This window comes from Rhinolophus sinicus, chromosome 17, assembly GCF_057876585.1.
Source record: "Rhinolophus sinicus isolate RSI-liver-muscle chromosome 17, RSI-T2T, whole genome shotgun sequence".
In the NCBI taxonomy this organism is placed as follows: Eukaryota; Metazoa; Chordata; class Mammalia; order Chiroptera; family Rhinolophidae; genus Rhinolophus; species Rhinolophus sinicus.
Window position 1 is genome coordinate 37768291 of NC_142517.1, and position 25751 is coordinate 37794041.

Sequence of the window (25751 nt, forward strand, 5' to 3'; positions counted from 1 at the left end):
GCTTGTCTTCCAGGGCAGCGAAGTGGTTTACAGTTGTCAATTTTTGATACTGTCATCATCTATCAAAAACTTGGTGCCTGGGTGCTGCTGTTCTTTTCTGTTTATTTATGTTTTTTTCCCTCAAAAGGAGGTCCAGTCACTTCTCTGGTCCCTCTCCTTCCCATGTGACAGCCAGGACCATGCGTGGCCGCTACCTTTTCAGAGACTGCCTGCAGTGGGCAGCAGGGCTAGCTCCGTGCTAACCCTGATCGGATGAATGACACGCTCTGGCTCTGGTCTTCCTCGGGGAGCGAGTGGGCACCAGACTGGTGCTTCCTCTAAATGTAATGCTGAGATCTGAGACTTGGGTTTTGGGCATAGAGAAGGAGATGGGTGTGGAACATCACAAGACTCAAGACTCATCTTTCTTTTTTTTGCATGAGTGTTTATAGCAACTTTATTCATAATTCCTCAAACCAGAAACAACCCAGCTGTCATCATTTGGCAGGCAAATGGTTCAACAAACTATGGTATGTCCATACTATGGACTACTATTCAACAATAACAAGGAACAAAGGACGGATACGTGCCACAACCCAGATGACTTCAGAGAACTATGCTTAGTCAGCTAGTTGCATTTTACTAGAAAGGAAAAAAAGAGAGCCCCAGCCAAGTTTACCAAGACTCTATGTGTGTGGATCCATAGCTAAAGCTCCAACTAGCTGTCCAGTGTTCTACTGTTTTTCTTTGCTATTATTTAATCATCCTCTACTTTATTGGGCCTTGAAGTCTGGGAAAGAATTTGTGAAACCACAAGTGCCCCACTGTAATGCCACTGCCCCTAACAGACACCTCTCTCCTCATCTTTTGCTAACGTCATTGTCACAGTATGGGAGGTCCTAGCCTTACAGCCTTGTCCTAGGGGAGGGCTCGACCCTCTGCCAACTCCAGTCTTTTTTGTTCCAGTCCTTGCTTTAGCTCTTCCCTCTTTTCAGGCTGGGTGTGACCTGCCGAACAAAGCATTTTGCACTCTTTCATACTTTGGCTAGTAAACTGAGGGCAGTAACTTTACAACTGGAATGGAATCTTGATTGAAAAGCTTTTGCGGAGAGAGATTTTGGCAGAACAGCAGCACCCTTTTAGCTTTTAGGAGTCATCCCTTAAGTGTTATTACTAACCTAATACATTCCAAAAATTTTTCCCCGTAAAAGTGGGGTTGTGGAGGGGAGCCCATTTCCACTGATGAATCTATCTTCCTGAGAACATCACAAATGAGCCCCTTGCGCTAAGGGAACAAGAAAGAAGTGGGCGATGCAGCCCTGAAGAGGGCCTAATAATGTTCCCAAGGCAGCTTCGGCCTTCACATAGCATATGTGGCAGGAAAGAATACATAAAAGGTTGAAGGGAATAATAGTCAAAAGTGGGGGAAAAGTGAGGGGCAACGAGATATCAAGAAAGAAAGAGATACAGGCAGAGAGAGAAAATGAACAGAAGATAAAATCACATTGGCTATGGATAGATTATGTAGAGCTGAAAACACTGGAGGGCCCCCCAAAAACTGGTCCTTCTGGTCTCTGGGGGTCAGCTTACATGATCTGGGGGCAATGGGACTAGCATATTCCCATCCCACTCCTGTTGAATCTCATGACTGATGGATCAGTCTGACCACGGTGGGTAGAGACTCAGACAAAGTAAAAAATGAAAAAATCATCAAAATGGAAGTACACAGAGAAACGAGGACAATTTCAGATGTGACTACATTCAGCCTTCATTTCAGAGAAATCCAATTGCCTTGGGGATACGGAGCATCAAGTGAGTTTTAAGGACTGTACCCTAAAAGGCTTATGAGGATTATAAGATTTACAGACTCAGTTCGACCTGGAAACTCAATGCTGCGGTTGATTTGCCTTTTTCAGATCAAGTATCAGACAGTGCCCTAGTTAGGTGGCTGTCTAATGAATCTCATTGCCTTAGACCACAATCAATGATTTGCCCGGGAACCATTCTGTACTAAATGCCACTTGGAGATGATGACTCATAGACCTGGAATGGAGGAGGGCATACCCCAATTTTCTAGCATGTAAATAGTCTTTTCTTTCAGAATAATAAATCTAAGAGTTCCTATACTTTTTAAGGAGGTTTATTATACATAGGAATATTAATTAATATTAGTCTATGTGCAAAACAGACCATTTTGTTAACTGGTAGAAAACTAACATAAAAAAAGGTCCTTTTTAGGTAATCGCACGCCTGCTTACCTTAAATGCCATGAACTTATGATATGGTTTAGGAGCCCACGCATATATCTCCACAGCGTTCTTTAAGGCAATCACCAAGAATTTGATCCTTTCATATTTAACTATAATATAAAAATGATAAATTAAAGAAGTATATCAATTTATTCAAGTTTTTGTATTAATGAATGTGTAAGCCACAATATGCAAATATACATGTTAAACCATAATTGAGGGTGACGCTGCTGGTGTGGGATTTTTCTCATAGATACCGATTTAACTTCCTTTAGTGTGTTTGATTTGCAGTATACATAGAGCCTTTTGCTTTATATTGAAGGTTCTTTCTTGATCTAAAGATGGAACTGGCTTAGGACTATCTTTAGCCACTAAGTCTTGATGTGAACTATTCATTGTAATAAGAATCTGCATAATATCCCTTGATGTTTCCTTGTTTGGCTTTTATGTTCACCCACATGTAAGAAGCTGAGACCTGGTAGAAAAATTAGGAAATGAATAGAGACATAAAGGCTGCTGTTTCCTTATTATTCAAAATTGAATTCTAATTTTTATGAATTTTATAAGGGATTAGTGCCCTTATAAAAGGGACCCTAGAAAGATCCCTCTCTCCTTCTGCCATGTGAGGGTGCAGTGAAAAGGTAGCTGTTTATGAACCAGGAAGAGGCCCTCACCAGACACTGGATCTGCCTCTACCTTGATCTTAGAGTTCCAGCCTCCAGATCTGTGGGAGATAAATTCCTGTTGTTTATAAGCCACCCAGTCTGTGGTATTGTTATAATAGTCCAAATAGACTAAGACAGTCCATATGGCTGTCATTTTCTTTGTACCACATCGGAACAAACAGAATATTCTATGTCCTAAAGAAACTGGAGGGCCCGGGATAACTGACCAAATTCTTGCTCTCTGAGATCTTTTTCTGTAGCAGGCCCCTTCTGTTTATACATTCTGTCTTTAGTACACGTTCGACTACTTCTTTAGCAATTTATTTATATATTTCTAATATATAATGTTATTTCTTGATCTTTTTCAGTTATAGGTATTATCTACTGACTTTGTAGTATGGAAAGGATTTAGGCTCTTATAACCATCTCCTCTTTCTACCGTGTTTCCCCAAAAATAAGCCCTAGCTGGACAATTGGCTCTAATGTGTCTTTTGTAGCAAAAATTAATATAAGACCTGGTATTATATTATATTGTACTCATTATATTATATTATATTATATTATATTATATTATATTATATTATATTATATTATTATATTATAGTAAAATAAGACTGGATCTTATTTTAATTTTTGCTCCAAAAGACGTATTAGAGCTGATTGTCCGGCTAGGTCTTATTTTCGGGGAAACACGGTAGTTCTCTCAAACACACACATTTCTTCCTCTCCACACCCTCGATGTAGTTATATTTTTAATTTGGGGTTACATCAACATTTTGTGTAAAAAATTATTATTTTTCACTGAGGAGGCACATAGTAAACCATAATTATATTTCCTTTCTTGTTTTCCCTCATTTTTTTCATATCCACATTTTCTACGTTATCTATCTCTACGCACATGTGTTTACTTTCTGCTAGTGCTGTAAATGCCTTCAACACAGTCAAACATGACAGGTAATGTACTAGGAAAATTTTATTCTCCTTGAATCCTTCATAGTTCCACTCTTCTCTCTCTCTCTCTAGCTATCTATCTACTTAGATAGATATATCTAGACATATATAGATAATATCTAGATATCGAGAGAGAGAGAGAGAGAGAGAGAGAGAGAGAGAGAGAGAGAGATCTGTTGGCTTCTGTTTTCTTGGAGAACTCTGGCTAATAAAGATGGGCTATAAAATACTAGGTAAAAATAAGCTTTCCCTCAAAATTTTGAAGCCTTGCGCCACTGTTATCTAATTTTCTAGCACTGCTGTTAACTCCCAGGCCACTTGATTCTGGGTCTATTATATATAAACTTTATTTATTTACTTATAATATGGAAGCTTTAAAGACTTTCTCATTTCCTGGTTACTGAAATATTCTTATGTTTTGTTGTGAGTTTTTTTTTTTCATCCACTATACTTGGTACTCAATGAATCCTTGTAATTTGGGATTTCAAGATCTTAGTTATAAGCATTTTTCTTATATTCTTTCCTTGATACTTTCCTCCCCTTCCATTTCTTATTCTATCTTCCTAAAACTCATGTTACTTAGATTTTGAACCACTTGGACTGACCTTTTTATTTTCTTAACTTTTCTTCCCCCGTCCCCGCCCTTTTCTTTTTGTTCTACTTTCTAGGAGATGTCTCATCTTTATCTTGTAACATTTCTATTACATTTTTAATTCTTTCCAATATGTTTTAATTTTCAAGATTTTTTTCTTGGTCTCTGAATGACTTCCCCCAACTCTGTTCCACATTTTTTAAGTAGCCCCTATTCTTCTTTTATGAAAACAGTTTTTACAAGTGACCTGAAGTTATTATAGTTTCTTTCTTTAAAATTTTACTTCACTCCTCATTAGCCTTGTTTTCTCTCAATTCCTTTCTATTTAAGTTCCTTCCTATTAGTGTATTTCCCCACGTCTGGTATAGGTGGGTTTATCAACTGCTGGGCTTCACTTTAAGAAGTCAGACAGCAAACTTATTTTCATGGCATTTCAAATATTAGTACCTGAACATCTTCTTTCTGGCCATTTAGCTTCTCCAAAGACAAATCTTTCAATCTCTTGCTTGGGAATTTAAGCTTATCTGTCAACATTTGGGCACTAAACAGGGGATGAAGGGGTGCGTGTGTGTGTGTGTGTGTGTCCTCACAATCCAGTATTCCCCAACATCAGAGTGACTGTGCCAACCTTGCATCTTCTGTTTCACTTGGGGAGGGAGATGGCCTGACTGGCTTCTGGAAGACTTGCTGCTCATCAACTTTCTAACAATCCTCTTATTTTCAGTTTGACTCTACACTTCCACCTCAGATACACCTGGGGCCTCAGGTCCTGGGCCTTTCTGGGCTCTGTTAAGTGACTGAATTGATTTTGATGAATGTACTCACTGAAGACTTAAATTCATCATTTACTGGTTGTCTAGGTTTGTTTTCAGTCATCTAACTACTCTTGTTCAATTTTGTTGACATCTTAGTTGCTGGCTTCTCTTCTCCTGGTCCCTTTGTCCTTGTGGGTTTATGGTACTTTTATTCATTCATTGTCATTTCAGGGGATGGGAGTGGATTTGAACGTTTACACTGGCGCATAGGACTTGATTCAGAATTCATCCTTTGAACTTCATCCATCTGACTTTTTTGGGGAAATAATATAAGTATACTTCAGGATTCAGCAATGTCTTAAACTGGTCACAAATGCATCATTAACATCTGACATTTTAAAAAAAACCTCAGTGAAACTAAACCAAATAATTCCCATTGAGTATAAAACAATTCCATGTTTTGAGACTTACCAACTTTGTAATGTATACAGCCTTCCAAGTCCCCAACGGTGATCCAGCCTTGTTTCTTTTCCACTTCTGGGTCATTGTGTAGGATTCTATTTCTTAACCATGAAAGATAGTAAACGCGTAGCTTATTCTTCTTTCCTGTTGAAACAATAGAGCTTTAATTTTAAGCCCGTGACAGCTTTTTCTTTCAATCCTTCCCCACCTCCATTTTGTTTTATTCATTAATTTTTATTTATAATTGTGTATATGTGTGTGTTTGTGTGTGTATCCCCAGCATCATCAAAGTGTTGTCTCTGCCAAGACTTATGATTAAAATAGCTTTAAGTATTCTAGACAAACAACCATTTTATAATTTGTTTTTACCTTCAGGTGGTTTCTTATTTGAGCAAGCTGCTCTTAGTCTCTCAACACAAAGGGCAGTGTTTGCTGAACTCAGTAAGACCTAATTCTGTAACAGAATGGTTGATTGGAGTTCTAGAATATTCTAGATCTAATTACATGAAGAGGTGTTGACAACTGGACACTGTAGCATACTTATGTGTGGCTGCCTTCCCCTCGCTTTCTAACCTAACAGCATATGTTAATGGAGAGCCTCTTATTTGCCTCCTCGGTTACTTTAAAGATGATAGCTGGTAGTAATTTTATTTTACCTGAGTAACCAAAAAGGGAATTTTATAAGGAGATAAGAGAAACAAGTTCAATGGAGGCAATCTGGGCTTAGAAAATAACCATGCTGAGATCACTGAAAGGAATACCAAACAAAAATAGGAAAGGAGAAAAAGATATATACTTAGAAAAAAACTTAAAAGTTCCCTTTGGTAAAGTGATCCTGGAATAAAGAATTACTAGTATGATAGGAAAACATCTTAAAAATACTGAAGAGTACACATGGAACAAAATTCAACATACTCCACGAGATTATCTGTGTATCAGATAAGAAAAGGTCCCTTGGAATGGCTCTTTCTAGGTGATCAGAAATTTAGGCCAGTCAGCTTTACTTCTTGGGTACTTATTTTCCTTTGATTTCCTCTTAGGCATCAAAAGATGTTTTATATTTTACAGATGTGATATATATCAGAAGACCATGAAGGCACTGTACACTGGATTTGACCGGAGAATATATTTACAACTTAAATTACAGAATCATTGTGCAGTTACTATTCCTTTTCGTAACCAAAAGCCTAGCTTATGTACTGGTCACAATAGCTAGGATAGGCAAGAGAGCTAGTGCTTCTTCCGTGCTATGTCAATATAAGCCTGAGGGCAGTTTAAGAATCTTTTGCTCCTATTTTCATTTTCTTCTTTCCCCATCTATGCCTCATGATAAGAGGATACGCTTACACTTTAAAAAATGGGAGTGTGTCACTAACAACACAAGGAAGCCTGAACATGAATTTTCTGGTATCATTTCCACTTTGGGTAGGTGACTGGCAGATGTATGATTTAAAATCTGATTTGCTAGTGTAGCAATCAAGAAGGCAATTAACCAGAACACTGAATTAAACTCAAATGATAATACGAGAAAAATTTACTTGGTTAACTATTATGTGGGGAGAATAAAAAGAAATGAAACTGAACATTCAGTGGAAAGGTAAAAGAAAGAGGGAATTATAGCATCAAGTGGAGGCATTTTTTCAAAATAGAAGTACAGCGGAAGAGTTAAACTTTATTCAAGGTTCAATCCAGCCACGCTGTATTGTCTCTGCAAAACAATGGCTGAATGTCGAGTCACGGTTTTCAAACTTGGCTGCATACTGGAAACACCTCAGGAGCTGTGAAAGCAATGGATGCCTGGGACTCACTCCAAGAGATTCTGACCCACTGGTCTGGGGTGCATCCTGGACCTTTCATATCGCCACAGGTGGCTCTCATGTGCAGTGGTACAGCTGGTTTCATACTGGATAGGAGGGGTACTATTTATTAAATTCCTTCAAACACCATCACAAAGAAAAAAACTTTCAATAAGCAGACTCTCTCAGGTTTCATTTTTGACTTTTCAGCAATAAGGCCTTCACTTCTGTCGCTATTTTTTTTTTTTAAAGCTCCTTTTGGGAACCAGAAAGCTGCAGCGTGTAGCAGTAATGCTCCCCACATTCCAACCTTTGTGCAGACTCAATCACCCCGTGGGCCAGCTGTACTTGCTAAAACATCAGTAGACTATAAGCTAGAGCAGTTCTTGTGAGAAAAGAGACCTGAGAAATACCTGCTTATAAAACTTCCCACTCCCAGAAGCCTACATTTTGATATTCGCCATCTGAGAGTAGATAGCAATGACCGGAGTGAAGAAACCTTAAAAAGATCCTTGCTGGGTCCTGGCGGATGTTAAAGGCCTATAAAGATACCACCGTCATGGTATGTCCCTGCCTCATTCAGACTTCAAGCTGGGGTGAGAGGCTTCCCTTTGGAGGTCAGAATGTCCAGAGTTACAAAATGAGGGTGGTCTCACTCTGGCTATACTGCTATCATTTATTGTATCGCTTGATAGCTGGGAAAGGCAGAACTTACTGTTTCTTTAGAAAGGAAGTGATCATCTTTCCCACCTGTGCAGACCTGGAGGACTGGTCATCCTAGTAACATACCTGATATTGTCACGAGGACATTCAGTCCCTCTAGCACGTCCATCTGCTGAAACCGCCTCCGGTTGATCAGATTATAGACTTTGCCTTGCCCACTTCGGTCCAAAAGCATCAGGCCATTTTCAGTTCCCACCAGGAGGTTTACACCTGCAAATTTAAGAAGCACCCTAAGACTGACTTTTTACGGGCTTTAACCATCTGCATCCGAGGTCCCTGTAAAACCTAAAAAACTGTGCCTTGTAAATATAAACTAATGGGCAAGTAGGTCTTGCAGCAGGGAGTGCAGAAGTAGCTCTGACATAGTAATTAAAGCACTATATCCTTGGTAATGAAATTAATTTTCTTTATAAAGTGGTAGCAGCATTTATTACATCTAGCCATTTATTACCTAATATAGAGTCCTTCCCAAAAGTGTTAGGCATAGCTGTGATACTACCACAATGTGCCTTTGTTCCTTTCTTGTAACACTCACCCCTTTCTTGGCTCTCTATAAATCCCACCTCAAGAGTTTCAAAGGTTCACCTTCATCCCTATTCATGCAGTGATTTATAGTCTATTCACCTTTAACATAGAACAGAGTGCCCCATTTTAATACCCACTGGAAGAAAAACCCTTTCTCCCAAAGGGGTCAATAACTTGAGAGTCACAGAAATACTGACTACACGGAACTTCTCAGGTATTTAAATCTAGTCCAGCCCAACTCCCGCGCAGTAATCCCTATCACAAAAGCTCTGGCAGGTAAGTGGCCTTATCTGGATAGCTAAAATTCATCCCTAGGCAAATTATACCCCCCACCCCAAGACATAACATGCACACTGAGACGTCCACTGCGCAATTCACTATATTCATGAACAGGTAACTTTCTAACTTCTCTTGCTTGCTGTGCATCGATCTTCAGAGGAACATGAATGACTGCTCTTTCGTCTACATAGTATTCAATATTAAACACGCCTGTCTTGTTGTTTTATAACTGTCTCTTCTCTAGAGGACAGAGTCTTCCCTCCATCACATCGCGCATGAAAGAGCTTTTGGGCTTCACAGTCTTTCTCGCTAACATCTCAAATGCTTTTGTGCTTATAAAACAGTGGCACCCCAAATCAGGCCTAGTACTTTAGATGGGGTACAGCTGGGCTAAGTCTTTCCTTGGTCTATACATGACCATGATGCTTATAACAACACAGACCAGGACTGTGATAAACTCTCATCACTCCTATACTGAGTTAGAGGTCAGCTAAGATCTTTTTCACAAGAACTGCAGGTTGATGTTTTGAACTAAATGAAGGTTCATCATTTGTTGTCCTTTTCTTTTATTTTTGGGTTGTCCTTTTCAATTTGATCTTGTGACTACTAGTGGCATGGCCTTTGGCAATTTACTAAAATACGCTGGGTAGAATTTTTAGCTGTGAAATGGAGGTAAAGCCATTCTTCTCCTTGTGGGATGTTGTATGGATCACAGGATGTGGGGTACATCACACAGTGCTGGGCACACTGTGTGTGTGTATTGAGTAGTAGATAGTTCTGTTGTTGGCTTTAGTCGATCACTGTTACGTGACAAGGTCATTCTGAATCTCATTTTGTTACCCTGAGTATTAGGGTGTCAGTTCTTTCTACATATAAAATTGCTCTTGATCTCTCCTGAGGCCAAGGCCGTTCGTTCTAAGTCAGGTTTCTAACACCCGTGATTACAGCAGTGCTCTTCTGATGACGAGATCCACAGGCTTTAAATGTCTGAGCGTCAATTCATTACTGAGTGGTGAAAAGCAGCAACTTACCCCACAGAGCTGCACAAAGTATTTCTGAATTGAATCGTTTCTTGTATTTTCTGATTTCCGGTGTGTCGCTATGAGGCCGAATGTTGGTTGGGTTTACGTTTACCACTGAAATCTTTCTTGCTTCATTGAGTTTGGCCTGTTCTTGCCTAAGAAGTTCGCTAGTAAACAGAGCTTTGAGAAAAAGAATCAGAGAAGTCAGTGGCATCTTATAAAATAACCAGTGGAGATACGGAGAAGGGCTTCAAAACACAATGATTTCTTCTCATTTAGTGCACGTTATATATTATAGCAAAGGCAAAGAAACTCTGGCACTCTGCATATTTCATATTTTTTTAGTAGAATAAAGTACAAGTCATTCACAGATGCAGTATTTTATCTATTAGTAAAACAGGCTTATCGACACTACTTGAGTAGGGAATTGATATTCATCTCAAAAAATTAAATGCACCATCCCCATCTCGTGTAATATATGCGGAAAGATGTACTTTTTGAATTTCCACATTATCAATTGCCAAAGTGGCCTCAGTTGAGACTGATGATTAGTGAATTGCAGAAGTCTAGAAAGCAAGACTCGTCTTGAAAGCAGCCAGACTTTTGCGGTGGGAAGCACACACGTAGAACTCAACACAACGCAACACGCACTGATGAAGTATCTACTGCGTGCACAGCATTGTACCCAGAAATTGCTTTTGAGAAATAGGTGGGAAGTTTGGAGATCTCTGAGGGACAGCTTTTCCTAGGGCCCCTGGATATCTCTGGGTTCCTACCAGAAGCAAAATAGAAGAAACGAAAGAAAAATGGAGAGAAAGAAATTTGTTTCAGGAACCCTACAAAAATAATAATTAAAAAAAAGTCTTCCCTTTAAGGCGGGGACTAAGCAGTAAACGGCTTAACTATTGAACTAATGATGATGATGATTTTTTTATCAGGCCATACCAAAAGGGAAAACCAAGCTATTTCTAAAACATCGGGGCCTTCTAGCTTACCCGTGGCTGATGAGTCTTCATCCTCTTCGTCTTCATCAGTGGGAGATGTCTGGTACACTCTGGGGTCCACAAAAGGGGTGAAGGAGGCTTTAGTGCTGCTTCCCATGCCATACTAGTCAATAAGCAAGAAGATTAAGAAGAGCAGGTGAATAAATGCTGCAGCAACAAACAAAATGCTAACAATACTTTGCTTGGGCTTGAAAATAACGACAGACTCTTTAGTCTATCTCACCGTTCACACTGGAACCCCTAGTCAAAGTGTGTGCCTCTCTCTCCAGCTTGTCCTGGTATCAGTCATTCACTAGCCACTCTGCCTTTGCAAGGTTTCATTCATTACCAGACTGCAAGAGTGGCAGTGAGCAAATTGTATTTTGCACCATTTGTAGCACCTTAATATCTGTGGCGATGGCTGTGGTGACAGAGCTTATGTCTCCCTTGAAGTAAAAGCAATTTCACATGGACCAAATATTCTTAAGAAAGGCTGACGCAATTGGTAATAAGTTAAGTAAGCTTGTCCACACAGCAGTGCTTCATCCTGAACACCTTTGACCAAAGGTCCCTCCTCTGGGGGCCGTTGGGCCCTTCCACACTGGCCTGGTGATGCAGGTAAATTGGTGTTGGCTCAAGGAGCCTTCAAATCTTTAATTCAGGAACCATTTTTTCCCAGGGATTATGATTTTTTTCTTCCCATGTGAGTTCCCTTAAAAGGATACTTACATTTACATGCCTAATTTGGGGGACTTCATGAAGATACTAGGTTTGCAGACAATGCACCTTGAGGGCTTATTTAAAAAATAAATCTCAAGGGCGTGGACAGCATCATGAAACATGAAGTCAGAACTAGACTACTGAACAGTAAACTGAATTATCAGGGCTTCGTGTCACGATATTCCACATTTGAGTTTTGCCAAAGGCGCTTCTTCAATAATCAATCTCCCCATTTTGTCTGTCATCTCCATTCCTTCTATTATATGCAAGTTCTCTGAATATCATAAAGAGACCTGCATTTAACTTAAGAAGCACCTCTTTTTTGATAAATGTCTGTACCTAAATTTTTAGTTTTGAACTTTATTATTAGGTTTTTATTTAAAAATAAAACCAACAATCCAAGACCCCTAACTATATAAGGAGAAAACCACAAAAATCCAATCTGATTTAATTCAAGATTTCCCCTCCAGCTATGAAAACAAAACCATTTCATCCTCCACAAGTTAGGACTCCTCCTTCCAAACAGAGCATGTTCACGTACACCCTTTCCTTTGAGCCTTAGAAGAAGTCTCTGATGGAGGAGGTGGGCAGCTACTAATATTTCCACTTAAAGCTGGAACAGCAGCAGAATTTGAACAGGGGTCCAACCCCACGGAGTCCTCCTTGGTACCCACAGAGGTGTGCAGGCAGAAAAATACCTGCCCACACTGCATGAAGCTGTAATAGGACGTGACACTTTCTAATACGCCTCTGTGTTCTTTTCCTCTGGGCAAACAAAGCTTATCTGCTCTATAACCTTAGAATTCTAAGGGTGCATCATAAAAAGTTAGTGTGTAGACAACATCAAATCAATAGTGCACATGCTTTATGAACACATATAGTGCGTAAGTGTGATTCACGTGATACTCATGAAACATGATCAGGTACTGTGAACTCATCAGAGCGCTCAGTCTTGGTCACGACATGTACGACCACTGCCTAACAGATTGTGTTTCTTGGGGCTTTCCCCCTGCACTCTTTCTATATAGGAAAGATAATATCCCATTTCCCCCTTTCTCTTGCAAGTTGGAGTTTAGGAAGATGAACACTTTCAGCATGTATCTATTTATTGATTTTTATTTTTCATAAATAAGTCATTTAGACCTCATTTCATTTACGTCAAACATAGTTTAACTAAATTAATGTAAATATGAACCTCAACTACTGGCCTTGGAATTTCTTTAGGCTAAAGTTTCTATCACTGGCCCGGCAGAGAGGAGGTCCCAATTCTGCTCCTAGCTCTGTCACAAATCAGCTGTGTGCCTTAGGCAAGGCTCTTAACCTCTCTGAACCTCAGTATTCTCATCTGTGAAAGCAAGTATTGGTCCTGATGAGAGCTGAGAACTTTTCACTGCTCTGCTTCTATGGTTTCCTCCATCTGAGTATGTGCTCTACAGTAGAAACCAACCAAACACGTTTCTAGCTTGGCAAAGCCTCGTTCTTGAAGAGAGCCGGGTTTCAGAACCGCCTGAAGGAGAACAGAGCTGTGGTGGCTATTGCCCAGCACCTACTTCAGTCCCGGTGTCCATCTCCTGCGAATGGGTGGAGACGCGCCCCAGGCCCTCAGTTGGGGTCCCAGCCGGGGAGTGACTCTGCTGCACCAGGTCAGGGAGGTTGATGTGGCCAGCGAAGCCATTGCTGTCACTGTGGCCAGATCGCTTCTTCTCTCCAGATGTCTGAGGGGGTATAACACATGGTGGGTATTAGAGCGGGAGGGCAAAGGTCACAGAGTGATGTCACCCCTCACACAGCACAGGCACAGTGGTCTTCAAATCGACCCACTGGAGTGTGGGAAGATAACATTCAAATTTCTATTTTACCTAAGAAAATAAGAAAGAAGTTAAGCTTTGCTAATATTTAGTTTGTGGATTGACCCTGAGGCTTTATGCTGCTGTATGAGGGACAGTCAGGGGTCACATAGGATGTGGGGGTTCCCTGTGGGAAGGCAGGAATGCTGCAGATGGAGGGGCTGAGTGGGACCCACACTTAACAAATATTTGTGTGTGTCTGTACCTGCACTACTGTTAACTGGATTTACAGATCATGTTACCAGGTTATAATGACACAAACCCACGAAACAGACACATGCCCTAAAATCTTGCTGAAAAGAAGCGATGGGATGAGATAATGCTAATAATCCATGTACTCCAAGAAAACGCAGAGATGATACCCACTCATAGGGTTCTCTGTCAGTCACAGGGTCATAACAATGATTAACTAATCAGACCTGACAGGAGTTACCCAGAAAACATGGAAATGATCTAAAGATTATCTGAAAATATGGATTTACACCTACTATCACTAATGTTGAATCTCTCAGTGATTAACTGTGGTGCCTTACGACAGCACCTACTAAAAAAAAAATGAAGCCATCATGACTAGTAAAGCTTTTGAAATGCCATTTATGGCATCCCCTTTTAGTGCCCTTTAGGGGTATTTTATAATGTGTGTATGTTTTTGCAATAGGCAAATGCATGATCTGTAAATAAATAAATATACTGTATTATGTGGCATGCTCTAAAATTTTTACTAATAGGGTTTCATGATCTAACAAATCATAAATCACTGCTTGGCAGAGCAAAGCCTCCTTCCAAAAACCCCAGGGAAGAAATACAGGCTTAAAAGGCAGCTCTGATCCCTAAAAGCCAGTGCCTACATTGTATGTAGTCCATGCTGGTATTGTGCTTCCTAATTTCACATTTATGCAACTAGCTCACTGAGGATTCTCAGAGCAGACCTGACTAAGTAATGATTCCCTTCCTTGTCTTTTCTGTCTTCCATTCATTTACCCAACATTTCTGAGTGCCTACTAAATGTGAAGCATTTTGCTGAACATGCAGGAATCAGCCAGAAACAAGGCAGATGCACCCCCTGCCTTGTTTGGGGTTGGCTGGCGTGGGCAACGGTTCATGCTGTTTCTTTGACCACCGAACGGGTCTGGCCTCTTCTTTCCAGAACCTGTCCTGGTCTTGCAATTACAGTTCTGCACCTGCCTCTGGTTGGAAGGGAAAGGAGGCACTTTTCTTTTTTCAGTTTTGCAAGATGAAATAGACTCCCAAGTTCCTGAAAGGGGTACATGGAATTGATATCACCAGGAAGCCTGAGCAATAACCAGAAAGCCTTAGTGCCCTCTACGTCTCTTGGTAACATGCTCCTGGCCTGTAAACTGTCCCAGAGAGGGGCATTATCTGATTCGTTTTGTCACAGTGCTCATCTGAACATTTCATCTTCTAAACAACATTTTGGGGGTTCTGTCTTAATTTATTTTATTGTCTCCTGTTTTATGTTTTATTTGTACTGGGCAGCTTCTACCTTCCTTCTAACTTCTGTTCAAATACTAAAATGCTGCTTAGCATTCCCCCCCTCAGCTTTCCAGTCACATCAATCACACATTGTCTCTTTAGAGTTTTGCAGTCTCTCTTCTATCAGCAGCATTCTGCCTCAAGCCAAAAACGGATGCAGACCCATTGGTTTTCCAAAACCGGAAGTGGCTCATAAAGGGAAGTGGCTCAGACGGTGAGAAGCCTGAAGGAATCAGCAATGACCCCTGAATCTTTCCACTCCTGAGTCATCATCCTTTTGTTCATTCAACCAGCACCTCCTCAGAATTAAATCGCTTCCTTATGCCAGGCCTTCTGCTGGGAACACAGAGAAGTGGACAACTGTCCTGCCCTCCAGGACCTAGTCACACAGCCCCCAAATCTCTACAATCTTTGTACCCTTCCCGTTCCCATGGGGGTGGGCACTAAAATGTTCCAACGCTTGGGACCGCGTTAAACACACTGTGTTTACATCCTCACAGCACCACGGCCTAGCTTCCATTATCCCATTTTACAGGAGGAAAAGTTCAGTGTGAAGGATTCAGTTAACTTGCTGAGTGACATAGGTTGTAAGTGGTGAAGTTGGGCAGCTCTGGGCTCTGGGCAGCTGCCGTACTAGGTGGCTCTGGGCAGCTGCCGTACTAGGTGGCTCTGCTCTCGGCCCCAGCTGATTGACCAGGAGCAGACACCTGAGTGAAGCAAGATCAGACTCCCACTGGAATTTACTATTAGGCCTGAGAGATACTGGTCAGTCTGCACGGAGCGGCTGAACTGGGATGTGGTGAATATTTTGCAATGGGGGTGGGAGGGCGATGACAGCACGTGCATGGGAGGAAGAGAAAGCTGGACTTTGGAGAGAGAGAAGAGCAAAGGAGAAATGCGGAAGAAACAGAGATGAGGGGAAGGAGAGACAGGCAGTGAGAGAGCCAGAGAGGTGCACATGAGAAGCTGCCTGAGCTCCTGATTCCTTTTTAGTGTCTACATAGCCCTGCATAGGGTCCCAACTCACTGCCTTTGGAGCCCTCCTGTGAAACACCTCTGAATCTTTATTCCCATCTCTGATACCCACCCCACCGTGTTTTTTTCTTATGCTGTTTTAAATGAGGTCTTTGTCCTATTACTCGTAGCCAAAAGAGCTTTCATGATGATAAGCCAGTGTTCTGGTTCAGTGGGGTGGACAGACAGTGGAGAAGTACCAGCTGGTCAGTAAGAAAGATGCTATGGACAGAGGGGCATGGAGTCCCAGGAGAGGCTTCAATAAAGGGAAGGCTGAGCCAGGCCCACAGGGGTCTGCTGGGTGAAGAATGGGCAGCAGTGGGGAAGGGAGAACAACTCTGCCAACAGCTGGGTCCCCAGGGACAAAGTGGCAGATGACAGCTGATGTGGTGTGTTCTGTGAGTAAAGAAAGGTTCTGTGGGGCCATAGGATAGGAAAAAGGAGAGCCACAGGGGCAGCAGTGTGCACTACAAGGGCAAATTCATGCAGCTGACAAGATCATGGGTGGTAGAGCCCGTATGTTCCTGTGGAACCATTTAATCCACTCCCATGAGAATGACAGGTTGAGTGAGTTCTCCTTGATGTTCATCTTGGGGAACTGAATGAAGACACCCTATAAACTAGTTCTACTATAATGTTTTTATTTTATTTTCTTATTATTTTGTGAGGGACATACTTTCATTCATTTATTTTTTAATACATATACTTTTAATGGATTTCAACTCAAGGTGTGTTATTTTAAAAGCCCACATCTGGGAAGGTAGAATTTAGAAATTGAGAGGATAAAAAGATTTGGGGATTCTCAACAGATCAAACTCATATAAGATATTGGCGAATGCTATTTTCAAAGCGATTGATGGTGGTCATAGAGTATCAGAGCGATTTAAATAATACGGAGCCATTTGGATGTGGCTGCTAACTGAACAGAAAATGTGGCTCCAAGTATCTACTTCAAGGTATTGGCTCTGTCATAAAGATTCAAGCAAATTTTAAACCACATTAGAAATCAGAGTCCTTTTATTTGGAGTCAGAGAGTAACTCAGGACAGAACATTTTTCCTCATGTTTTCCCAAGTGACAAGTCACAGAGATAGAAGCCCTCTATAGGTCCATTGAAATTATCCACTCCCCACCTTGGGAGACTTATATACCAGCACGATACAATGTCAACTTCAGCTGCGAGGTCCATTTTTCATTTGAGACGTACATGAAAGAAGTCTTTAAGGTCTACTTAAAAGATTTGGCAAGGCCATAAAATGAAATTCTAACAAGTTGCTTTGTGAACTCTTCTTCCAGTTTTAACCCTACTGCCAAGTATTCCTTTAAAGGCTTTATTCATCTCAAAACTACAGTTCCTATCTTCCTTACAAAACTGAGATGTCCCCTGCCTTTTTGGAGAGCGAGTCCTGCTATTAGGGTTTCCCCACCTATTGTGGCTGAGAAGGAGAATGACAGATGGTATATGTTTATGTTTCAGAGGGGAGAGTGGGGAATAAAAACATGGAAAAGGAGAGCTCAACTCTGTGGAGACAATGAAATAAAACAAAGTAGTTCACAGTTACTGATTGAATGCTTACATGTATTAACTCATTTAATCGTTATATGAGCCAACAGATAAACAGATGCAGGGAGAGGTCAAGTAACTTTGCCCAGTGTCACTGGCCATTACATTGCTTCAAGTAAAGACCTGCTGTCAAATTTACATGGTGACAATAAAGTGAAAAAGAAGAAAAGAAGGACTATAATCTGCCAAGGCCCTTTTGGGTAGCACAAATCCAATGGGGAGGTACTGCATGGTGGAGCAACAGGTGAAAGGGAACGGATGGGGGGGCGGCTCCCATCCCAAATGAAATGATGCTCCTAGAGTTTAAAAAAAAAAAAATCACTCAAAGTGTTAAGGTGTATTTTTTAAGTAGAACTGTGTATTCCTTTGTTCTTTCACTAATATAGCTTAATAGTCTTTTAAATGTTAATTTAACTAGATAAGATGGTATCATCATTTCTTGGAATTACTGAGCATTTTCTTCATAAAATCCACAAGGATGAAACCATGGGAGGAAGAGGCATAATAACACCACCGATGCTATTCAGAAAGACCATCATTTCTATTTTCCTGTGGTAGGAAAAAGCTGGGTTTACCAGTTTTATATCTTCAGGCTCGAGTTCTATATTCCCATTTCCATAGCTCCTACTGAAGAATTTGGACTAATGAAATTAAGTCACACCACAAAAGCTTAGAAGGATACAGGAAAGAAAGTGGTGGACAATTAAAATCACTCAGCCATTTAGAAGCACAAGTCCCCCCCCTCCTCATGCTTAAAATCCATGCCATAAACATTCTCTGTGAAAGCTCTAATATAAAAAGCACTTAAGAAACGCACTTGCCCCATACAGTTTTTATACCAACTTACCTCTCTTATCATTAAGGTTCCTTCTCTTGAAATACTGCTGCTGAACGTGTCCGCATGAGAGGTCTCCAGTCCGTGCGTGCCGACCACTCCCACGTTGTACTGCTCCACGCTCCCGGGAGCTCCTGTGGGTCTGAGATGGGAAGGAACAATATTCAGGATAATGTGTGTTTAGGGAATACCTGTTTCCTGTCAATGTTCATTTTCTTTATTGTGGTGAGATACACATCACCTAAAATTTACCATTTTAACCATTTGTTAGTATACAGTCCAGTGGCCTTAAGTACATTCCATAGTCATTTTTAATGTTGCACTGAGGCCTGAACTGGTGTCCCACGTCTGCAGCCTCCCCTCCGGACCTGTTCTCCACCAGCAGCCAGAGTGAGCGGCCAGGCTCTGTGTGATCTCCAAGCCTTCCCTACCCCTTCTTTGACCAGTGTTTTTGCACATGCTATTCCCTCTGCCTGGAAAGTTCTCTCCCATCCTGGCTCTTGGCTGGTTCCCTCTTTCATCTTACACGATACTTTGCCTGGTCTCCTCGTATTCATTTAATTTCATCTTAAATGATGCTTTGCCTGAGAAGCCTTTTCTCACCACCTATCTACGTCTTATGCCACCGGCTCTTCTTCTTTCTTTTTACCCTTTTCACTTAATACGCCTCATCACAATTTGAAATTCTTTATCTTTTACCATTCTCCTTCTCTCTCATGAGAACATACGCTTGTGAGGGCAGAGTCCTGGTCTCTCTGCTCATCACTGTGTACCCAGCACCCAGCGCAGAGTAGGAGCACAAAAAAATAATCATTTGAAAAATGGATTTTATACTATTTATAAAGAAGAACTATCACTTAAGGGTATTCTGGTTTACCAGAGCACCCATCAACGAGGCTGTTTAACTCAAACAGTAGTCCGTACTTTTTAAAATCTCTGTAATCATCCTCCACTGTGGCACATTTATTTCCAATTTGTTTCTTGCTCTCATGTTTAAGATACTGTGGAGAAGGTAACAGGATCTCAACATACGCCTCGAAAGCAGACGTTCAAGTTTCCTGTACCCTGTGGCACGACCACAGCACCACGGGAACTGAGAGAACCAGATTGGCACCAAGAGAAATTGAGCGACCCAGACAGGAGACCTGGCTCAGGTTTCAGGTTTTAACGCTGTACTGGTGGTTCTCCTACTTCCCCCGGGAAATAGGAAAACCACCCACCTCTCTCATAAAGCAGGAGTTTTTTTTTTGTTTTTTTTTTAAAGAAAAGGTATCATCTCTTGTTTCTCTCAGGTGTATTAACCACATCTTTACCATTTTGTTCTTTTAATTGTTTCTTAAAAACTTAGAATCATCTCTGGTTTCTTGGATCCTATCAATGTTCAAAGACTTGATGAAATACTCAATCCCAGAAGCAAAAAACACTACAGACTATGACAGCTCTGGGACAGAGAAGACATCCATCAGGGCTTGTATGCAAAACAGAGAGGTAAAAATGAGTCCAGACCCCACCCCCACCCCCCCAAAAGAAAGTGTATCAAGACACTTAACTTCAAAATGACTACACTGGAGCAGTGAATTGAATGATCTAAATATGGGTTACAACTGACATGTTTGGGAAGAAATTCTGAAGACGCCTTTTCAGTATTTCATCCCCAGAAAGGAACTATTAGTAGTATTCCAGAAACATGGAAAAGGAAATTGCTGCAATGAATTCCTGACATATTGCTAGATCGGTAAAACAGACTAGTTTTCAAAACTATATTTACTCATTTATTCAAAAATTTAGTTTATTGTATATATTTTTTAGTTGCCTTAAATTCTTATTTGGTGCAAAATAAATAAATCATTACTGAAGCATATATCAAGAGTCTAAGTTTTCAGGAAGGAAGCCACCTTTCTTCATCACTCAGGCATTCTTTGTCACTGGTAACGGCTAGACTGATGGAGGTCACTACCAGGCTGCCACTGTTGTTTCCTTTCAGCACTAGAGTCCCATGGGAGGTCAAAGGTCAAAGATATTTGAAGTCCACTTAGATTTTTTACCTTGATGATATTCTGATTCTATCCTGACATTTTAATGAGAAATATGTCAACACGGATGAATTTCTATAGAAAAGTATTTTGTAGAGCTAATTCCATCAAGACAATTCCTTGATTAATTTTCCACCTAACTCAGTTAAACTCTTTCCCAATTTCTGCATTTTCATGGTTATTTTACTAAAATTATCACCACTGGTTCCAATTCTTTTGTATGTAAATTTTACAGCAAAGATTTGATCTACTAACTAATTTTTTTGTCCATATCCTCCAAAGGCTTCTTTCTGTAGCTACTACTTCTATTCAAGTCCAATTTTTCTGGATCAGTTTTAAAGGTATACATTTTATTAAGAAGATTTGTCCATTTTTAGTCAATAGCAAGTTTTACAGTGTGTAGTGTTGGCCACCATCAGTTTTACCTCTTGGTGAATACTTTTACTGAGATTATGTCTTTCCTGGGTCAATTTTTATACTTTCACTTTCATGAGGCAGAACTGCTTCATCTGTGATCAATTTTTATAGTGAGCAGTTCGTGATGTTTTGAGTTTTTAAAAAAATGTTATTTCTACCAGCAATAGTCCTTGTAGATGGAATAAGAGAGAACCTGTATTTTTTTTCTTCTTACTCTCCTGGCGTTTGAGAGACAAACTTTCCCTGCATATCATTTAACCTCTCCGTCCCTGGATGTTTCTTTTACGGCTCAGAGCTCAGTGCTCTGACACATCAATCTCTGTCAACCCCTTAGAAATTTGTTCTTTCATTCACTCACTCATTCACATATTCACTTATTAAAAGTTTATATTATGTGATACACATTGTGCTAGATGCTAGAAAAAATATTTTAAAAATATGACATAATCTTTAATTTCTAGAGGATTATAATCTAATGGAGGTTGAGAGACTAATAAATTACATAAAGTGACAGGCAAAAGACAAAATAATTATTTAGCAATATAGTATTTCTATTTTAGTGACAAAGCTAAATAGAAGAGCAGAGGAACAATGTCAATTGGAAATTATTTCTTCTGCTCCTCCTTCCTGTGTTTTCACAATCCCTCCCTCTGCACTGGTTCTCCCCACCCTGGGCCCCCCATCAATAAACACGATAAGGTCTCTCCTCTCTCTCATTTCACTGAAACTTCTCCCTTGACCCTAACCTACATTTACCATCCACCCTTAATTTCTCTCTTTTCTTAAAGTTCTGCTTGTAAAGGTCTCCATTTCTATCCATTTTTTCCTCAACACACTATGTATAATTCACTCAAACTGTTGCTTCCTATATTTGACTTCAAGCACCTCAAGGAAAATCCTTAAGTCATTTCTTAGCTCACACATTCAATGATTATTCTTTGATACTTATGGTGTGTGGCCTCTTGCTTGAGTCTGCTATTACTGACTACTCCACTCCATCCTCTACTCCCCGAGTTTGAGAGGCAACTTTTCCCTGGTTTTCCTTTGACCCTCTGTTCCCTCCTTAAATGCTACTGGTCCCCAGGATTCTGCTTCCCTCTACCGTAACCTTGACATGCTCTTAGCTACCATTTGCAACTATCACCCATGTGTGGAATAATCCTAAATCAATATATCTATTTTTTTTTAAACTCAGAAACTCATTTATTCAATTTCTTGTTCAATATCACCACCTACGTCTCCACAGGTTTCTCCTACTCAACATACTCCTAACTAAAACCATCATCTTCCCTCCTAAACTGGTACTTCCTCCTGTATTATTGATCAGTGAGTGGCATTACCAGCCATCTAGTCATCCATGCTCGGTGCTCCATGGTCCTTCTGGATTCCTTTCTCTCATCTACCCTCACAGTCAGTCTAGATCCTGTCAATTCTACCACCTTCACATGTGTCCAATATTTTCCCTCCTTTCTGTGACTATCCCCGTTAGGTCTGCTTCCTCTGTTACCTGAACAACAGTCTTCTCGATGGCCACCCCATCTCCAGTTCTGTCCCCCTCATATCTACTCCTCACAGCTACCAAAGTGAGCTCTCTAAAACAAAAGTCTGACCATGTCATCCTTCTGCTTTAAACCTTTACTAAAGGTTTAAACCTATATTAAAACTTAGCTTAATATAGATAGAGGGTTACACAGTCATGCGCTGCATCATGATGTTTCAGTCAACGACGGACCATATATATGATGGTGGTTTTATAAGATTATAATGAAGCTGAAAAATTCCTATTGTTTGATGATGTCATGGCCATCGCAGCACTGTAGCGCATCGCATTACTCACACATTCGTGATGATGCTGGTATACACAGACCTACTATGCTGCTACTCATATACAAGTAGCGCACATACCATTAGGTACAGAATGGAAAATGATAATAAATAACTGGTTTATCTATTTACTATACAATTCTTTTCATCATTATTTTAGAGTGTACTCTTTCTACTTATAAAAAAGAAAAGCTGGCTGTAAAATAGTATGGCGTGTTATGCCAACAGCAGCCTCATACACTCTTGATTACATCATTTTCTCTTGTGCTTGATTTAATCTTGTGTTGTCTGGTATAGTAACATGCTGTACAGCAATAGGCTGTACCACGTAGCTTAGGTGTGTCGTAGGCTATATAACCTAGGTTTGTGTAAGTGCACTCTGTGATGTTCACACAACAATGAAATTGCCTAACGACGCATTTCTCCGAACATATCCCCATCCTTAAGCAGCGCATGACTGTTTATAGAAATATTTATAGATAGGTGTACATGTATAGGTTGATATACAGACATATTTCCTGGCTCGGTCAGCTGAGAGGGCCTAAAATAAATGACACTCCAGCAGCAATGAGCACACTTAATGCCCAAATCTTGGTTTCTGGTATCATTCTTCAATAAAAGGAATGAGGATTCCTTGGAGAAATGGTTGATTTTAGGACTGGAAGAGGAAATATACAAGATGAGCCTAGAAAAATCTTATAGTGTCAGAAAGTAAGAAAGTGCTTGAGGGGGGAATGTCAGTCAAAGGGACACAAGAGCTTCAAATGGTCAAAGCTGGAACAATTTGAGCCACAAAATAAAGAAGGTTTGAATCATAATCCAAAGTGTAAAATAAATATCCATGAGTCTATACTGATATAAATGATTGAATAAATTAATAAATGGAGGAGTAGAGACCAATCTGTGCAGAAGAATTCCACATATATTAAATGCTCTGCCCTAAAAGAGAAGGGAACATAACTGCTCTTCAAGTGCAGCTGTGCACAGTGGCTTCCTTCCAAAGAGTACAGTGTGGGAAGGAAAGAGAAAGCACTATACAGTAGAGAAACCTGACAAGCACTACCTCAGCCAGACGATCAAGGTCAATGCCAACAGTCATAAATCTTATTGACAGTAGGTACCCTTGATATGATGTGATAAAAATGACGTTACCTCTGTTATCTTCCTCCTCAAACCTATAACCTTAGTTTAATCATGAGAATAACATCAGATACATGTCAATAGAGGGGCATTCTACAATATACTTAATCAGTAGTCCTCAAAACTGCCAAGTTCATCAAAAAAACAGTGGAAGTCTGAGAAAATGAGTCAGCCAAGAACAGTTTCAGGTGACATGGCAGATAAATAAGTGAAATGTGGTATCCTGGATGGGATCCTGGAACAGACAAAGGACATTAAGTAAAAAGTAAATAAATCTGAATAAACTATGGACTTTATTTAATGTATCAAGATTGGTTCATTATGTGTAACATACTGCGTTTCCCCAAAAATAAGACCTAGCTGGACCATCAGCGCTAATGCGTCTTTTGGAGCAAAAATTAATATAAGACCCGGTCTTATTTTAATATAAGACCAGGTATAATATAATATAATATAATATAATATAATATAATATAATATAATATAATATAATATAATACTGGGTATAATGTAATACTGTTATATTAATTTTTGCTCCAAAAGACGCATTAGAGCTGATGGTCCAGCTAGTTCTTATTTTCAGGGAAACACGGTATGTACCATATTAATGTTCTATGCTAACAATAGAAAAAACTGTGTGCAGGATGTGAGGGGAGTAATATGGGAACCCCCTGTACTATCTGCTCGATTTTTCTGTAAAATCTATAATTGTTCTAAAAAATAAAACTTATTAATAATAAAAGAACTTTAAAACAGCAATGATTAAAAAAACCTAAGGTTACAACAACTATAACATTTTACAGTTAAAAAATCCTCTGCTCTAAAACTTATTTTTCTGATATAGAGTCTGGGTAGGAAAAATTAATTGTCCAAATTCCTATAAAGACCATCAACAGCAAAAACACCTCCACCGATTAGAAGGAAAACTATAGAAAATGTACTATAATTAGGTCACAGGTTTAGAACACTTTCCTCTAATTGGATTTATCAAAGTGTTCCTGCAGGTATTGATGTAATTCAATTCAACACACATTTATTGAACATCTGCTATGTGACCAGCCCTTGGTTTGGCCCTGGGGAGTGAATATATAAGTTGTAGAAGACACGGGTTCTGAAACTAAAGAGGTTAGCATCCAGAAGAGCAGAAAAACACAATACAGAGAGTCAAATAGAAGGCAGGTTGTACATGAGAATGTGGGACCAAGGTAGAGGTCATGCCAAGAAGAGGCACAACAGCGGGAGCGAGCAAGGCATTTGGAAGGACTGATGAGGAGGTTGGTTTGGCTGGAGCATGTGCTGGGGCAACCACTGGCCCCAGGGCAGTAGGGATACAGCAGCACCTGAGCCCAGATCCCACAACGCTAAGAAGACCTGAGCCTGAAGAATGGACGGGAGGGAGGGTAGAGGGCACTGCAGGCACAGGGAGCATGGCCACAGCCAGGCGGGCAACGGGCTCAGGACCATGGCTTTCTAGTGAGAACGGAAAGGAGGGAACACACGGGTATGTGGCTTTTGTTGCCCAGGCTGCGTCCTGTGGGACTGCACAAAATGCAGTGACTGTGGTGGCAGCAGATGGCCCTACTGACCAAGACCGTGCCCCACATGTACTGTTCGGAAGCACGGGCTGGCACCTGAGGGGAGACACTCATACAAAAGGATGCCTCTTCCACTTGCTTGATTTGATGCAAGTCAACTTACGTGCCCTTCCTTACCGTCCTTTTCTTCTAGAAAGCTTTGATTTCCCCCCCAATTATAAACATAGTACATGCTCATCATAAAATTCTATATACATAAAATAAAAAATCCCTCATAGCCATGTAATCCAGAGGTGATCACTAATACAATTTTGCTGTGCTTCTTTCCCCTCATTATTTTTCTATGCA

The 25751-nt window shown here is 40.3% G+C and overlaps 1 protein-coding gene across 9 annotated transcripts in view; it reads right to left on the reverse strand.

Moving 5' to 3' along the window:
- The window catches only part of TNIK (TRAF2 and NCK interacting kinase), a 363868-nt gene that overhangs the window by 6658 nt on the left and 331459 nt on the right, over positions 1-25751 (reverse strand). For 5 of the 9 annotated variants that reach the window (XM_074327892.2, XM_074327881.2, XM_074327878.2 and 2 more), the window contains 8 exons: positions 18467-18596; positions 13252-13416; positions 10994-11105; positions 10684-10770; positions 10008-10178; positions 8239-8382; positions 5663-5797; positions 2238-2338 (listed from right to left, as the gene is read on the reverse strand). In XM_074327892.2, coding sequence (XP_074183993.1) covers positions 2238-2338; positions 5663-5797; positions 8239-8382; positions 10008-10178; positions 10684-10770; positions 10994-11105; positions 13252-13416; positions 18467-18596 — 1045 coding nt within the window. The remainder of the gene's footprint in view (positions 1-2237; positions 2339-5662; positions 5798-8238; positions 8383-10007; positions 10179-10683; positions 10771-10993; positions 11106-13251; positions 13417-18466; positions 18597-25751) is intronic. The other 4 variants (XM_019735248.3, XM_019735239.3, XM_019735221.3 and 1 more) reach the window with 1 other exon arrangement.